Source organism: Daphnia pulex, chromosome 1 (assembly GCF_021134715.1).
Source record: "Daphnia pulex isolate KAP4 chromosome 1, ASM2113471v1".
Taxonomy (NCBI): Eukaryota; Metazoa; Arthropoda; class Branchiopoda; order Diplostraca; family Daphniidae; genus Daphnia; species Daphnia pulex.
The window spans coordinates 3,784,316-3,801,344 of NC_060017.1; the positions used below are offsets into that span (position 1 = coordinate 3,784,316).

The 17,029-nt window shown below is 41.0% G+C and overlaps 2 protein-coding genes across 4 annotated transcripts; one reads left to right on the forward strand and one right to left on the reverse strand.

The window, feature by feature from the left end:
• Positions 1 to 2,901: 2,901 nt before the first annotated feature.
• On the reverse strand, positions 2,902 to 8,404 carry LOC124205981. Of its 2 annotated transcripts, none has more exons than XM_046603692.1 (8): positions 8,225 to 8,404; positions 5,844 to 8,144; positions 5,542 to 5,762; positions 4,425 to 4,566; positions 4,090 to 4,165; positions 3,861 to 3,934; positions 3,510 to 3,635; positions 2,902 to 3,313 (listed from the first exon to the last, which is right to left on the reverse strand). In XM_046603692.1, exons 1-8 carry the CDS (start codon positions 8,349 to 8,351, stop codon positions 3,204 to 3,206), a joined length of 3,177 nt encoding a protein of 1,058 aa, XP_046459648.1. In that variant the 5' UTR covers positions 8,352 to 8,404; the 3' UTR covers positions 2,902 to 3,203. The 2 variants fall into 2 exon arrangements, with proteins under 2 accessions (XP_046459648.1, XP_046459577.1); XM_046603621.1 differs by having other exon boundaries at positions 4,413 to 4,566; positions 8,225 to 8,371.
• An 887-nt stretch (positions 8,405 to 9,291) lies between these two features.
• Positions 9,292 to 15,284, forward strand: LOC124200592 (THO complex subunit 2-like). 2 transcript variants are annotated; one of them, XM_046596866.1, is made up of 17 exons: positions 9,292 to 9,824; positions 9,932 to 10,002; positions 10,065 to 10,156; positions 10,219 to 10,578; positions 10,639 to 12,066; positions 12,137 to 12,388; positions 12,467 to 12,736; positions 12,801 to 13,259; positions 13,337 to 13,756; positions 13,832 to 13,981; positions 14,048 to 14,147; positions 14,210 to 14,327; positions 14,387 to 14,543; positions 14,607 to 14,726; positions 14,789 to 14,852; positions 14,914 to 14,981; positions 15,050 to 15,284. In XM_046596866.1, exons 1-17 carry the CDS (start codon positions 9,763 to 9,765, stop codon positions 15,143 to 15,145), a joined length of 4,287 nt encoding a protein of 1,428 aa, XP_046452822.1. In that variant the 5' UTR covers positions 9,292 to 9,762; the 3' UTR covers positions 15,146 to 15,284. The 2 variants fall into 2 exon arrangements, with proteins under 2 accessions (XP_046452822.1, XP_046452829.1); XM_046596873.1 differs by having other exon boundaries at positions 14,607 to 14,717.
• The last annotated feature ends 1,745 nt before the right edge of the window (positions 15,285 to 17,029 follow it).

Sequence of the window (17,029 nt, forward strand, 5' to 3'; positions counted from 1 at the left end):
GAGCGTGAGCGCTGCTGCTGCTTGACTACATTATCCGGAACCTTTGGTCGGGAGGGAGGGACGATGGAAGACGCGCGGATGAGGCCGCCGAGATGCGGCGGAACGAAGGATGAACATGGCACCCATATCTCTCGAGCGGCAAAAGTCGAGTCACCATACAAGTGCCGTTTTGACGGTTTTACAAGTGAAAACTGGCTATGCTATATGTACTGGCTCTGCTGTTATTAAGTGTGATCATCTATCTATTCCGGCACTAGCTGCTATGCTGGACGGCTGAGGCTGGCAGTGAACTCGAGCACAGCTCCGCAAAGAAAAGAGCGTTCATGTGTGTCTCATAGCCAGCAAAAGAATAAGTGATGACAAGAGAACATTAACTATCGCATACAAGTGCAAAGATGCAAGATGAGAGAACATTTCGCCCTTTTTTTGAATCAAAATACAAATCGGCAAAGTTTCGCTAGATAGACGACTTATTTTATTTCTGCAATCCGTTTTGAATTGTTGCGCAACTAAAAAGAAAAAATTTAATTTTAGGCGGAATTTACGAATTGCCATAAAACAGACATTTACGACTGAAATTCAAGTGTTTATTAGTTGGTTTAAAATTAGCGTTTTGATATTTGTCAACACTTGCATCATATTTGTTTTGAAATGTTAGATTCTTGTTTTGTTTTGTTATTTTCGAAACCTTTTCATACTGTGTGCCATTCTTGTCTTAGCACTAGGGATATGGTAGTATAGGCAGCAGAAGTGAGCGTTCCAGCTGCAGCAGTGTATGGACTAATGGATGGCTTATTTTGGTTGAGACTGCTGCTCGACATTACCACAAATGACGACTTTGTTAGTGTAGTGTGACACCGGACGGCCAACAGCAGCAGGCTCCGCTCTTCTCCGGGTCCATCTCCGCTTCCGTCCGCTGATGCTGCCCGCCTCACTATCACTCAGTCGGTTGACCAATATGCTCTCGGCGCTTTCTTGGCCGGAGAATGAAGGCCGTTTCTTGTGACGTCACCATCCTGCGCCGGACATGCAAAACAATTGAACTCAACCAGCCAACGCAAACATGGAGTTGTTTCAGCTTTGCTGGATCTGTTGTCTGTGTCAATTCCGGCTCGTCTTCTCAACTGCGCCAAGATGACTTAATTGCTAAGCTATTTTATTTTATTTCTGGACATCACGTCGAGTATCAAACAGTGTGTGATGTAACGTTTGTTTCCGATTTTTCTTTTGGCTGTTGCATAATAATCGAAACATACTACGTAATCCAACACCAATCAATTTTCAGGACACTAATAGAAATGATTCTTTCACAATTATAATCAGACCAAAACAAAATCCATTATAATCTCTAGTCTTCGCCTTATTATTTCTTACGTGGACAATCATAGAGCTTAATCAATATAGGCTGGGCGCTAATTTCCCAAAGCGAAGATTCCGTGAAAAGAAAAATTCCTATTGGCTCCAGGATATGTGGACAATTGCGTACAAATTGGACAAAATGAGGCGTTATGTGATAATCTCTTGGGCTTAATAATACGCACTTTAATAATGAATTGCGTACCATCACCAGAGTACACGACGGCATGCAATTGGCATGGGGATTTATTATTAAACAAGGGGATTTACAAAGTTGAAGATGGATGAGATTATATATAGAAAGGGGAAAGATAATCCGGTGCGGCATTTCTATTACGAATGCATTCGGCTCTAAATGATTGTCCACTTGATAAACTGCGTATAAATCAAGGAGGGACTGTTGACTCGGACTAATGAGCAACTCATCCGTCATTCCAACTAGTCAAGCCAAAGCTGGAAAGACCTCTAGAGTGACGGCGGTAGTTCGTCAACCGCCGAGCTGAAATATATATCCACAAAAGATTTTCGAGCGGCTGAGGGGGGGCTTTCTGTCTTTCGCTCGCCTTTTTCTCCCAGTTCAGCAGGAAATGGCATTGGTCCAAGACTAAACACAAGCTCAAGCCAAGGCTGATGAATCTTAACCAATGGCCATTTTTCATGACCTCGCTCAATCTAACGGATATATATGTAAGAAAACAGGAATTGTCAAAATGCGAATCGAGAGTCTTTGTCCATGAAAAGATATTGGGCATTCAGGCAATCAATCCAAGTTTAGAGGTAAATGTGTACAAACGGTATAAATAGGTTAGCTTTATTTTGCTTTCTGAAACCGTTCAAACAATTTTGTTCCCATAATTGAATTTTATTTTTAGGAATAAAAGTATGCTGTACAGTCATATCGATCGAATTAAAGCGGCAATAGATCTAATAATATCCGGTGGCGAGAAAAACTCTTGTTTTAAATTAATTCTGCCATGAATAATCCATCAAAGTGTGAGCCAGCAATTTCACATTTGCTTTTACAATGTTCGGTACCACCCACGGACACATATTTTCAATTCTCTGAAAATGTTACAATCTCTTGGAACGACAGTTTAGGCAACCAGCCGTATAGCTATGTAGTAGTACATAATCCAGGAAGTGGGTGTGTGTGCTGAATACTTACTAGCCATCCGAATAGCAAAAAGGTATACACACATAAGTTGCTTTTGCAAATGACGACTGCTGCTGCTGCACGTGCATATTGTGTGCTAGTGCATAGGGTTTGAGTTTTGCAAATGATTTATAAATAGCTACAAATGGCATCGGCAATGATGAGCTGGCGACCGCATTCTCTTAGCTCTCCCGTTGCCACACGCACCACAAAGTTTTGCTCGACAGTCCCGACAGTATTAAAAGCCAAACGCAAACTTTTCTTTCAGCAGCTTCCTTGTACACCGCCATCATGACTCATATTATTCGAATCTATGTCATTTAGTTGTTGATATAATAGATTTGGTTACGCGCGCAGTATATAGACGTATATAACCTTGTATAGTCTCTATATAGGTATTGTGACAGCTTTTGTTTTATTCTTTTTCTTTATTTTTGGGGGGCTGGCTCCTGAGCTGCTAGGCAGCTGTGAACTGACCAACTTGATATATATACTTGTATACACTGTGCACTTGAGAAGTCGAGTGAAGGCGCTAGAAAGTAAACATAAACATAAGGAAAGAAAACAAGGGAAAAAAAAAGGTGGGGGGAACCGAAGCAAACAAACGAAAAAGGTGCGGGAATGACCGGCGCGTGTTGCTGCTGATGTCCAGCCAGTTCCGTCCGCTACTGCTGCTGCTGCTGTCGGCGCTATACTAGAAGAGTATGTCGGTGAGAATCCGGTCGATGAAGTGGACCACTCCGTTGGATGCACTCACATCACTCTCGATCACGTTCGCCACCCCGTTGATCCTCGCCAATTTACCTGCCAAAGTGCGTGAACGTGTAAAAATCAAAACAATGTTCGATTACATCCGACGGGACGGATCGCGCTCAACTGGAGGCCACTAATAGTCCGTCGGGGAAATGCCACGGTGAATAATCAACGACACCGTGTGCGTATATACATTATGTAATGAGGCGTCAAAAAACCCACAGCAAGGGCGTGAGCGTTCATTTACTTTTTCTGTTTTGGCGTCGGAGGTCGACGCGGAGACGGCCGACATCGTGCAAGGTGGACAACAACTGGCCGTCCTCCAGGCCCTCGCTGTAATAAGTTCCGGGAACGATGTGATACCAAAGCAAATCTATGGCAAATCGATCAAATGGTCAGCGCAAATAAATTGAAAATGATTAAATTAAAAAGCGCAAGTGTTGCTTATATAATATGACACTGTAAATCTTCGTCAATGGAGAAATAAAAGACCCGACCCAACCCCCTTCTTAACTGTATCATTATCATAGATGTGTTTTTATGCAAAGTTTACAATTTCAAATCAAAGGCAAAAAGGCAAAAGAGCTTGAGGATTTACTGTGAAAGGCGGTTTCGTTGTTCAGGAATAGGCGCTGCTCATCTTGGCTGACGCTCAAAAATGCTTCAGTTGTCCTGTAAATAAGTGTAGCCAGCCAGACATGCAGACAGAAGCGAAAAAACAAAAAAACAGAACCAACAACGTAAGTCACGACCGAAACACACACGAATTAAGACCACAGAAAGAAGAAGTAAAAAAATAAAATAAAAAATGACAAAAGAGACGTTACGGGACGAAGACAGACAGCGGGGAGTCAGATGAGAGGACCTTTGTAAGGGCTGGACCCAATAGCGAAGCTTGCAAACCTATATTCAGCAAAGGAAATTCAGATGAGTCACCGCTAGTTATTTTCTTTTCCACCCTTAATCACCAATGTAATTTGAAAACAAGTTGAGTTTGGGCTCTACCACACAACCCGATAAAATTGGTATACGTAGCTAATTCTGCAAGTATTTAACTGATAAAATAAGATAAGATATGTTGGAATATTTCCAGTTTTACCCTAATTAATTTTAGATTAAAACGCAATGAATTTATAGATGATGTACGCACTCTGAAACCTACCGCCGTCGTTGAGGATGTCCAATATTGTTTGTGGAGGGAAATTCCCTGGCAAGAGAACGCGATCAATGACATGTACCAACAGTTTGCCTAAACGTAGATCAGCTGTCAAGACTCGGGCACCGTTGACTGTCGTTATGGTCTCCTGTTCCGTGAAATTCGTTTCCCATTACATCGCGCAGCGGCCAGGCATGACAACAACAGCAACAACAAAAAGAAGAAGAGAAAAATACCGACTGAAAATAAAACTCAGTTAAACATACACACACACACACACAAAGAATAACACACACAGCAAGGTTGGCCGTGCTGTGATCAACTGAGACAAGTCATGCTATTGCCGTATAGCTTTGAATCATATCAAGTCGAATGGCGGCAACATCAGGAAAAAGTGGGCCATCATATTGTGTATAAACTGCACATAGGCAGAAAAAGCAATTTTTACGGCCTGCCTTTTTGCAGAGGCCATGTATTATTTAAGAGCGGGTATCAAAATGGTATAGGCGCTCGTGTTAACCACATCATATCACTTCCATGGCGGTGCGGGTGTTGGTTGCCGAACACAAAGGAATCGTCGATCGAATCACAGACGCACGAGCTGTTTGTGCAATTCATTTGAATGACTGGTCTCGTAAACGGTCAAACGGCCTTGAATAAAGCGAAGCTCTTTTATTTTTCCCCCCGTCAAAAACTTGTAGGATGATGGCGGCAAAATGGATGAAGGCGAAGCAATAAATCAAGACAAATTGCTGGGCTTTAATCGATCGTCAAAGCGACAAAAGCAAGATAATATTTCCAAGTAGAATCAACAACACTATATAGTGTGCCTATATATAACGACACCCAAAAGTCTATTCAACTACTTTTTTGTTGGATCTAAGTGGAAATGTGGTGTAAAGAAATAAATACAAAATTACAACGCGAAACACGTTTTGCCCTCAAGTTAATTCCTCAACCCCATTTTAAACTACTTCTTTAAACTTTAAACAGAAATAAAGTCAATATTTCAAATAATAAAATTTGGTGTTGGTCTACACTTACACGGTAATTCAATTGATCTTACTGATAACGATAGATTAGATTATCTACTGTAACTGAAGGACCATCGATTAAGACTTACTCTGTTCTCCGTAGCGTTGTAAATGTTAATCCGGAGACGGTGGGCGCCAGCTAGTGTAGTGGGAGTCGCTTCATTTTCGAATAAAGACGAATTGAAATGATTCGGTATGACGTGATGAAGCAGCATCTCTCTCAGCAAATCTGGTCGAGTGGCCCATCGTTGCCTCTGGATAGCAGAAATCTTATTGAACGCTGCGTTGCTCGGCGCCAGCAGTGTGTAATCTGTAAACAATTTGTGCGGGATCCTGTCAATGCTGGAAACCTGTTGGATTCATTCTGTACTACTAGATCGCTTATTCTTACCTTTGTCTTGAAAGAGCGAAGCGATTCCGGCTTGGCTGATCAACGAGGAGATTACCCGCAGGTTGGCGGAGCGCAGATGACGACTCAATCGATCCGAATCTTCTTCTTCTATCGTCGACGAAGTTTCACGAGGTACGACATTGTTGTCCGACGCCAGACTGACACTTTTCGCTTCTTTGCTGTCGTTTTCGTCGCTGGATGAGATGTCGACTAAAAATGGAGACGGACTCTTAATCTCCGACTGTTCCAAATCGATAACATTTTGGGGATCGCTCAAATTAATGGCATTTAGCGACAAAATGATGGAATTTTCCGTAGAGGTGAGTGCCGGGATGGTTGTGTCATCGGGACGGATGACGGTTATTCCGCTACTGAATTGCCCAGAAGACGAAATTGCACGATCGACTGATGGGATCGATTCTCTTGGATTGAACGAAAACGAAGAGATCAGGTTGTTGGGTTTCCTCCATTCTCCAGGATCGACCACCTCCTCCGTGGTCGACACTAATTCAGGATTCGGAGTGGTTGAGAAAATTAAAAAATCTGGGGTGTACGGTTCGTTGCTGTTGGAAATCGATTCCGGTACAAAAGGTTCGTTGATTCCCGACGGAAAAGGTTCAACCGAGACTCCCACTTCACTTGGACTTCGAAAAAGTTGGTCATTCGATTTAAAATGAAATCTATGAGAATTTTCATACTGAGGGCGGATCGGTTCTATTTGGACTTGAGTTGGATCGGCGAAGCCACCTGTGGGCTGTTGGAGAACTACCCACGATCCTCCGCAATCATTGACAGGCGGCTTTGGATAGTTCGATTGAAAGGGTATACGAAACTCATCTTGGTAAGAAGGTACTAAATTGTTGAAAGCAGCTCTAGGATGCTCCGTAACAGAGACAACTTGACTGGATGCGGCTCCGATTGTCCAACTTTGATTCTGATTGCCACCGACTGCGCTTTCCAGTTGAATCGTATCTGGAAGAGAAATGAAGTCGCTGCTGACTGCAGGCTGATGTGAATTCACCGGTCGTTGCAAAATGTTGCCTCTCTGGAACACGCTAGGTTGAGCCTGTGCTGTCTGTTGACTATTAGGTCTATAATCAGCCGACAGATGGTGAACATCGAATGGTTTTCTCGTCGTCAACAAATCCTCGTTGCTCTTGTAGTTACTAACTTGGTTTTTACTTGTCCCTGTTGGTGAATTGTTTGAATAACTGGGCCTCACATTTTCATTTCCATACGAACCCGATTGAGACGAAGGATAATATTGTTGCGTGGGTCGTTGTTGGGGTTTGGGCAAACCGTACGCTGTGCTGGGTGGCTTAGCCGAAGGATACACACCAACCGGTTTGACAGGTTTGACAGGTTTGGCTGGTGGATAGTATGGAGGCACTACGGGCGGATTAGGTGCTGGATAGTAATGAGGCGGAGACGTGCCAGTCGGTTTGTGATAGTTACCCGGTTTGGAGTTGTGATCTCCTTGGAAATATCCAGGCTTCGGAATAAACACAAAAATGGGAAGGTGTGATGCACCGGCTGAAGAAGATATGGGGTAGGAACCTCCACTGGACGCTGGGTAACTTGGATAGCTGGACGAGGAATGTACCGGATAATTAATAGGCTTGCTTGGTGCGACTACTGGTCCTGGCGACGGGTAACCTGAACTCGGCGGAGGATTGTACGACCCTCCACCATTAGATGCTGGATAGCCTGGGTAATTCGTTTGGCCTATCGGTACCGGATAGGTTGGTTTGGGAGAAGGATAAGGGGTCGAAGGCGTAGTGACATAATGGTTCGGTTTGGTTGTGACGTAATAACTGGGGTTTGGAGTAGGAAGTGTGACCTCATAATTTGGTTTGTTCGGAGGTGGCGTTGACTGGTAGCCTGACGGGTACCCAGATCCATAAGATCCAACCGGAGTGCTCGTCGTTTGAGGATAACCGACACTCGTAGCTGGTGGGTATGTAAAGTATACTTCCTGGTGATTTTGGTGATGATAGTTGGACGACGCTGGGTATCCGGTTGGTTTGGGAACTCCATAAGTGTGTGAGGGCTGTGCGGGTCTATTAGGTTGCGGACTATAAGAAGGTACTGGTGGTCTGGCAATCGGATAACCAATCGGTGCCTTTGGTTGGTTGTAGCCCTTGAAGTGTAGACCGGGAGGTGGGCGAGGCGTTGCAAAAGTAGGAAAATAGAGTCGAGGTTCAACCCGTGATGTGCCGTACGTGTTGGACCATCTTCTCTTTAATCGTATCTGGTTTGTTGGATCCAAGGTAGATGTTGAATTTGAATAATTCTGTTGCCCTTGGAAAATGATAAAAATTTGTTTTATTTTATTGCGTCAGCATCGTTTGTGGGTTTAAATTGGGAAAATTCATTCTTACTGCTCGATTGGTTTTCGGAATCGCTGTTTTTCGGATCGACAAAGGCAGCAGCTGATGTCGAAAATAAAATTGCGGCGACGATGAGAAGAGAATTAAGAGGAGACCACTTGGCGGTTCGACACCGCATCTTGAAATCAAACGGGTCACAGAAAATCACCTCCAGTTATAAAGGTTTGCTTGTTGACAGCCATGGCTTCTGGATGTTCGGTTAAATCACCGTTGTTGACACCTTCTTTGGCCTACATTTTTATATCAATTAAATAAAAAAGGAAAGAGGAATTTTGGAAATACTATACATGTAAGGCGTCAAAGATGTCATCAAGGATGTGACGTATTTGCCAGTCATTGCTCTTTGTTTAAAAAAATGGAATATGTGTGTTACATATTTTAAATGTTCTTTTTATTTTTGACGATTCTTATTGTTTGATTTAAGTCCATGTGAATTCGCCCTATCTTATCCTATTTTATGTCTTTTCTACCGTTTCCCCGTTGTAAATGGTGTCACGACACCGGCAACCCAACAGATTCACGCCCTTCCTGTAGATTTCGTCTCTTAGGAAAGCGTGAATCCGTACCTCTTGTACTTATGTACTTTTTCTTTAATGATTTCTATTCTTTCGAGTTATTTATCATAATTATTTGGATATCGATAAAATTTTTTAAATTGAAAAAAAGGCCAAAATTATTGTTAGTTTTGTCGGAGTTATTATAAAAATAAATCGTTGTTACTCTCCGCATTAAAGTCTGTCTTATAATTGAAGATGCCGTTTCTCATTTAGAAGAATTTCTAGAGAAGGACGGGGAGAAAGAGAAAGTCCCAGTATATACGTATACCCATCTGCACGCACAGCTATATAAGCCGAAACGGCAGGAACGAATTTGTACAAATAGTCCTACTCAACCGGAAGCCAATACGGATCTTTACTAAAACCAAGAAATATTTTTATCGCTCACGTGTTGCTCCGCTAGCAGTCACTACCTGCTGGGTCTGTCATCCTTTTACCTGCGACGCTACATCCATTTGGTCCACCTCCAGTTTATCATTGCTAGAAGTAACAGCTTGAAATGTTTGTTCCTAGATGGCGTTAGCAGCAGCCTCTTTTTCCTCTTCCCCCTATAAAACTAAAATCGAAATATCTTCTTTACTGTAACGTTTAAATAATAAGAATATTTTGTGTAATTCGATTCGCCTTTGAAAACTTCATTAAACCGTATGGCTTAAAAATTGTTCTGACAAATAACCCCCCGACAAGCTTACAGGAATAGGAAAAGATCCCGTCTTTAATTAGAGTACTCCGTGCTAAAGTGGTCGGTAGGCTACTCAGTAGACTCCAGCAAGGCTCTAAGCTTGAGTCCATGTTTATGTTGTCACATATGCCACCAAAGAGTCGCTTCCCCGTTTGTTTGGTATTTGTTCGTTGTCGTTTGAATTCGCTTCTGCAATTTTGAATGGCCTAAGGACTTCTAAAGACAGATACTGCGACGTGTGAAGTGGAAATCACCGAATTCGTCAGTTGTTGCTTAATCGAGGGACACAAATGGCGTCGTTAATTTCGCAAGAAGTATGGAAAACGTGGGAATCACATGGACACGTTGAATTGTAAGACTCAACAATTGTTTTATATCACTGACACTACATTCTTTGACTTCAACAATAGTAATAATATGACATAACTAATTTACTCTTTTTATCTGGTAATCTTTTAGTGTGAAACTGCTGGAAAGCTGGATTGGCACCGATAACAATAGTCAACATATTCCTTCAATTGGGAGTAAAGGTTTGTTGTTATTACATTACATTTCCAAGTATTTTATTTATCTTATGTTTTACTGTTTTTAGATTTGTTTCGTGCTATATATGAGTTCTTGTGGCAAGCCATCAAAGGTGGAATAAAAAGAGAACTAGTTTTATCAACCATTGGAGATATTCTGGTATAGATTTTGATCTTAACACTTTTTATTTGTGATTTTGTCAATTAAATATTTGTAAGTAGGTTTTGCATGGTGATCTAGCATCGTTGACACTAGATGTTCTCAATGTTATTGACCATGAAACGTTGGTTAATGAGAATAATGATGAACGTCAAAAGTTGTGCAGCATGCTAAAAGAACTGGAAAACTGGCTAAGTGATTCAATGATTAAGGAACGCTTAGAGATTGACACATTACAAGATTGCAGTTTACTGAAGACAAAGAAGATATTTTACTCCCGTTTCATCAAAGTAAAGACAAAATTATTTTACAAGCAGCAGAAGTTTAATCTTTTACGGGAGGAGAATGAAGGCTATGCAAAACTAATAACTGAACTCAATCAAGAGATTGATGACACCATCACTCCACTCTACATTTTACAAGTAAACATTTGATTAATATTATTCTCTGACCATGTACCAATATTCCCCTCACTTACACAGGTTGTACAGTCTTTAATTGGTTGCTTCAACTTGGATCCGAATCGGGTGTTAGATGTGATTATGGAATCATTTGAATGTCGGCCGCAGCTTCACAGTCGTCTTTTTGTTCCACTGATTCGCTCGTACATGTCAGATTCGTTGACTTTGTGTGAAGTCTTAGGGTTCAAGTTTACTTCATTCGACCCGTCTTCTACACCAAACTCTCTTTTCGTCATCACTGCTCTTTTATTGCAGCATGGAGTCATTCATCTTGAAGATATTTATCGTTGGCTTACGCCTAAAGATAGCGAAATCGACGAATCCGCCGCTAAAGAATTAGCAGACGCAAAAGAGTATGCTCGTCGAATGAATATCATCGCTGTTCCAAAAGAAGACGACAAAATTGAAGAATTGATTGAAGAAAGGGCACCTTATAATCAGAAATTTGGACTGTGTGAAGCTCTTCTTTCAGTGGGAGCTTGGGAACAAGCGTCTACTCTTCTTAAACGTCACCCAGAGTTTTTCGTCACATCTTATCGACCCATCTCGAGCAGTATCTGCAAACTGGTCGACTACGTAATTGAACCGGTGTATCGCACTCGATGCTGCATATCTCCAAAACTTTCGGGCAAACCAGTTTTATCTGTCGGTGTATGGAACTTCCCCAAGACAGCCAAGGAAATGAAGGAGTTGAGAGAAACTGCTTTCCCCATGCTACTCTCTTTGGGACCCCATTTGTATAACGATCCTGTCCTCCTGCACAAGTTAATCCGTTTGTGCAATACTGCGTTAGATGATTGTGGCTTGAACAGTTCAAAGAAATTTCCGCAAGACCTGGATTCGCTGTACTTTGACGTTCTTACACTGTTTGATGTTGTAATATTGCCATCACTCGCCCTCATGGAATCGAATTGCTGTGTAGCAGAAGAAATCTGGAATGTTTTGAAGAAATTGCCTTATGAGCACCGTTATCGTCTGTATGGCCTGTGGAAGAACGACACGTTTCAGAGCCATTCTTTGCTGATCCGCCGCAAAGTAGACTGCGTTAAACGCATCAAGTACATCATGAAGCGTGTGAGCAAGGATAACGTCAAGCCCACGGGTCGAGTGCTTGGCAAGCTTAGTCACAGCTGCCCTGGCTTTCTTTTTGACTACATTTTGTCCCAAATTCAAATCTACGACAACCTGATTGGCCCTGTTGTGGATTCACTCAAGTACCTCACAAACCTATCGTATGATGTTCTTGGTTATTGCGTTTTGGAAGCACTTTCGAACCCAGACAAGGAGCGCACCAACCATGATGGAACTACCATCTCTATGTGGCTGACGGCTCTTTCCGCCTTTTGTGGAGCCATTTACAAGAAATACAACATAGATTTGACTGGACTTCTCCAATACGTTGCCAATCAACTAAAGGCGCAAAAGAGCCTAGATCTTCTTATTCTTCAGGTACTTATATTGATTTAATATAATAAATATCTTTTAAAAACAACTTAATGTTTAACTATTGCACATTCAGGAAATGGTGCATAAAATGGGGGGCATCGAAGCGTCCGAGGAAATGACAAAGGAACACATGGAAGCAATGCAAGGCGGTGAACTGTTAAGAGCTGAAGCTGCTCATTTTGGACAGGTTCGGGTTACCAAGAAAGCTGCCCAGCGTTTAAAGGAAACATTGCTCGAATCCAATTTGGCCATTCCCCTCTGTCTTCTTATCGCACAGCAGCGCAATTGCGTTGTTTATCGAGAAACAGAGAATAATCATCTAAAGGTATTTCTTTTTACAAATATTTTACATTTAAAAAATACATAGCATTACATCTTTTTTATTTGATTTTTCTTCATGTAGTTGGTTGGTAAACTATACGACCAATGTCAAGATACGCTCGTTCAGCTTGGAACATTCTTGGCTTTGAATATGAGTGTCGACGACTATGTTAGACGCCTTCCACAATTAGGATCATTGCTCTCCGACTACCACATCCATGCTGATGTCGCATTTTTTCTGGCGCGACCAATGTTTGCTCATTCGATCAATTCCAAATACGATGAATTGCGGCGTGCTGAAAAGAATTCAAAGAATTTACTTCCGGCCCAGAAGACTCAAAAGTATTTAGAGGTAAGTCGCTTGTCTTGAATATGTTTGTCTTACTTGAAATGATTCCCAAAATTGAATTTATTAGGCTGTACGATTGGTCATGACTCCCATTTGTGAATCGGTTCGTCCTTTGTGCGCGGCCAGAGTTTGGGAAGATCTATCTCCTCAATTTTTTGCCACTTTTTGGTCGCTGACGGTCTACGATTTGTCAGTACCAAATGCTGCGTACGAACGTGAAGTGCAACGCCTGAAGGTAGCCATTCAACAGACAAATGAAAATCGTGATCTGCCAGCCAGTAAACGGAAGAAAGAGTTGGATCGCTGTACGGCTTTGATGGACAAACTTCTGGAAGAAGAAAAGAAACAGAAAGATCACAATGAACGTATCATGGCGAGATTAACACAAGAAAAAGACAGCTGGTTTCTCTGTCGATCGGCTAAATTAGCAAAAACGGAGACGATCACCCAGTTTCTTCAACTCTGCCTTTTTCCTCGATGCGTTTTCACCGCGACAGATGCCTTATTTTGCGCTCGCTTTGTACAGGTACGTGCGTCTAAGTTGCTCATCATGAATATTTTCTCTGGCTAACTTGTTATTTTTGGGTTGTTGTTTGTTTTTAGCTTATGCACAATTTGAAAACACCAAACTTTTCAACGCTGATTTGCTACGATCGCATCTTTTGTGATATAACATACACTGTGACTTCTTGTACGGAAAACGAGGCAAATCGTTATGGTCGCTTTTTGTGTGCCATGCTTGAAACTGTAATGCATTGGCACTCAAGCAAGAAAATATTTGACGAAGAGTGTGCCAATTATCCTGGATTCGTTACCAAATTTCGCGTCGGCAACCAGCCTTCGGAAAACAACGATCACGTTGACTTTGAAAACTATCGTCATGTTGTTCACAAGTGGCACCACAAGATTGCCAAAGCGCTAGTTGTATGTCTTGAATCAAAAGACTATGTCCAGATTCGAAATGCACTGATCGTCCTAATACGCATCTTGCCATTCTTCCCCGTTATCACGCCTCTTGTCGGGGTAATTATTTGTTATTTCTTTGTTGAAACAAATTAATTTTTTTTTTTTAATTTTATTTGTTATACATTCTAACAGGTGATTGATCGAAATGTCGAAGTAGTACGCAGTGAGCAACGAGACAAGCGACAGGATTTATCAGCGATGGCTATTTCATATAGTGGTCAATTAAAGAACAAAAAAACGTCAATTCCAGAATATGAATTCCATCTGGTGACGAGGAAACCTGTAAGAAAGAACATTGTCTTCATTGTTTCATCGATAAAACATGGATGTTTATTTTAATTTGTTTAGGTAACTAAAACAACTCCTCAAAGTACCAATCCACTTTCTGTGGCAGCAAATCCTGGTGCTCAACCTGAGAATGGAATTGTTAAGCATGAAGGAGTAAATGGTAAAATTCCAAAAATTTCTCCTGAATATTGCTTCACCTTAACTAAATATAAATATTATTAGGGGTGGAAAAAGCTTCAACAAATTTGCATGATACTCCTACCTCTACTCCAAGCGAATCTCAGTCGAGCACTCCAGTCGCTGCTGGCCTCAAGGAGATTAAAAAAGAAAAAGAAATAAGGTAATTTTCTAACCAGCTTTAGAATCACGGCACTTTTAACAGTTTTATTATTTTGGCAGGGAGACAAAGGATAAAGTAAAGGAAGAGAGAATAAAAGGAGAGAAAGATCGGCACAAAGAATCGATTGAAAAACGAGAAGAAATTCCTGACCGTACGAGAGAGAAGAGGATAAAAGAACGGAAAGAAGATAGAGAAGATAGGCCTCATTCGGGCAAGGTAAGAAAACACGATAACTCCAAAATTACATGGTTATTAAATGTAACTGAATTATGTAATCAGCTTGACCGTGAGGATGAATGGATGGAGCGTGACAGAGAAGATCGCAAGGAACGACGTAATATCCAAGAAACCGAGGAGGAACGTCGTGAAAGGAAAGGCGAGCGTAAAAGGGTAGACAAAGTTGTTACATTTCTTCATATTTGTTGCTTTTCAATTCTGAAGCTCTTGCTTGTTTGTTGAAGGATCGGGTGCTGGAGGATGTTTTGATGGATGTCAAACGTCGAAAGGAGGACGAACGAGAAAAAGGTAACTTTTCTTATGAAAAAACTACAGTGAACTGTTACCATTTTCTTAGTTAATTTAACAGTAAGATCCCCAAGGCATGGAAACGGAAGTCCCTCTGATGGAAACGCTGATAGACGAGGACACAACAGAGTATTATGATCAACAATTTTTTTTTAAATCTTTCTCTTAAATATTACCTTTTTTTTCCTTTTGTATAGGAATCACCTCTTTCACGAGAAGCATCGGATCGTTCATTTGACCGCGCAGATAGAACAGAACGAGCCCGACGCTCCACGGACAGCAAACGGAGATGAAAAACGAGAGTTTAAAAGGAATTGATGCGTCTGCTCATTTTTCTCATTGAAATTTATTTTTAGTGAAAGAAATTTTTCCAGTCATATTCACTCCTTATGGTTTACTTCAGGCCTAGACAATAAAATTAATTTCATCGTATTTGTTTCACCATAGAATTCTCCTAGTTTGAATACTACTTTTAAGGGTATCATTAAAAGTACACAAAACAACGAAGAAAGAAAACGGAGCTTTATTTTCTCTTTAAATTAATAACTTGCGGTCAGTAACTAAACAGTTAGATCATAGGTCTGACCTGCGCAACAAGTTCTGCAGTTTTTAGCAGTGTTGGGCTACCGCGATATTATTACAAAAACAAAAATAGTACCATATCGCAGTTTCTCGTAAGGATTCTGTTTAGGTTTCGGAGAGTAGTTTTGTTTTTAACCACGCTTTTGTTTATCTTGTTTTCTGTTTGTCGTCTGCTTTTCAAAGTTTTCTTCATTTGAAGTTTTGTACATGATCAAAAGCGTGCTCGAAAGGATGAAAGCAGCTGTTATAACATCTGTTAGTGTTGTCTTTCTGGTAAATTACTTCTAAAAATTACTTTACTGACTACTTGGCAGTGAAATTTTGTTTTTTCATATCACTAAAACAAGAAACCCAATATTACAGCCCTGTGGTGAGTGGTGACTAATGCAGAGTCTATTTCCAACCAATTTCCCGGCCGGTCGTTGAAGTCATCATTCATTCTTCAAAATATCCAGGTGAATACACAACAGCATACTAATGATTCCGCTTGCAGTCAATTCTACATAGCCCACTAAATAACCAAGACAAGTTTTTTCGGAAACTTTAATACTTAATAGGCAGTTAGACACACTGAATCCAGCTTTGCAATGAATTACTACTCAGTAATCAACTTCATAATAAGATGTTAAAATACTTTTGGCCTAAATATCAATAATTATTAGTGGGGGAAACAGCTCATATTTCACAATTGCGAAACCCGATTCATTTTATCAATACTCAATAGGCAGGTTTCTTCCGGTTTCTTCTTTACTTCCGATTTCTAATTTGGTGGTTCCGAATTCTAATTCACCCTAATCGGTGAGCGTGAGGTATCAGAATGATATGCTTGAATGATATGCCAGAATAATGTGCTTTATTAGCAACTTCCGGTTGCTAAATGAGTCAGTAAATATTCATTGGACGCACGAAAGAACCATATATTCGTGATCCTCGACTTTGCGCTATCATTCTTCAGCCAACTCATATTTTGCTACGGTCAGGTGCGCTGCAGTCTGACGTTGCGCTATCTTAGGTGTAGTAATGGGCCTCTTGGAAGTAAGGTAGTAAAGAACTCCTAGTAAAGGAGTAATATTTAAGGACATTTAAAATATTTAAAACTCAATGGAGTTCTACTTTCGGGCATGAAATATTTTTAAAATCGTTGGAGTTCTAATCTATTGTCGGACAGAAAAATAATTAAAAAAAAAATTGGAATTCTATTGTCAGGCACTGGAGTTCTATTGTCGGGCATTTTTGACAATATTTAAAAAAAAAGGAGTTTTTGTGTCTTTGGAGTTCTACCGTCGCTGGAGTTCTGCTGTCGCATACAAAAAAATGTTTTTTTGTTATTTAAAATATTGGGGTACTATTGTCGGTGGAGTTCTTCTGTCTTTGGAGTTTTACTGTCAACAACCCCAATAGGATAGCGCAACGTTAGACTACAGAGCCTAGCGGCCTGACGTAAGTTCAGCATAGTCATAAAGAGAGGCTCAGTGGTAGGATTAGATTTAAGATTAGAGATTCAGGTATGAGTTAGTCCAACGTTAAACGCTCCAGCAATATGTTATGTAGGGATAATAGATAGCGCAACGTCAGATTGCAGTTTCGACCGTCGC

Bases quoted from the DNA above. Each gene is read 5' to 3' on its own strand.
- LOC124205981 (XM_046603621.1), bottom strand. From the start codon at position 8,351: ATGCGGTGTCGAACCGCCAAGTGGTCTCCTCTTAATTCTCTTCTCATC. The intron at 8,145-8,224 runs GTAAGAATGAAT...TCATTTTCCAAG, and splicing joins TTCCGAAAACCAATCGAGCA to GGCAACAGAATTATTCAAAT. The intron at 3,935-4,089 runs GTAACGTCTCTT...ACTTATTTACAG, and splicing joins CCGCTGTCTGTCTTCGTCCC to GACAACTGAAGCATTTTTGA.
- LOC124200592 (XM_046596866.1), top strand. From the start codon at position 9,763: ATGGCGTCGTTAATTTCGCAAGAAGTATGGAAAACGTGGGAATCACAT. The intron at 10,003-10,064 runs GTTTGTTGTTAT...TACTGTTTTTAG, and splicing joins TCCTTCAATTGGGAGTAAAG to ATTTGTTTCGTGCTATATAT. The intron at 10,157-10,218 runs GTATAGATTTTG...ATTTGTAAGTAG, and splicing joins CAACCATTGGAGATATTCTG to GTTTTGCATGGTGATCTAGC.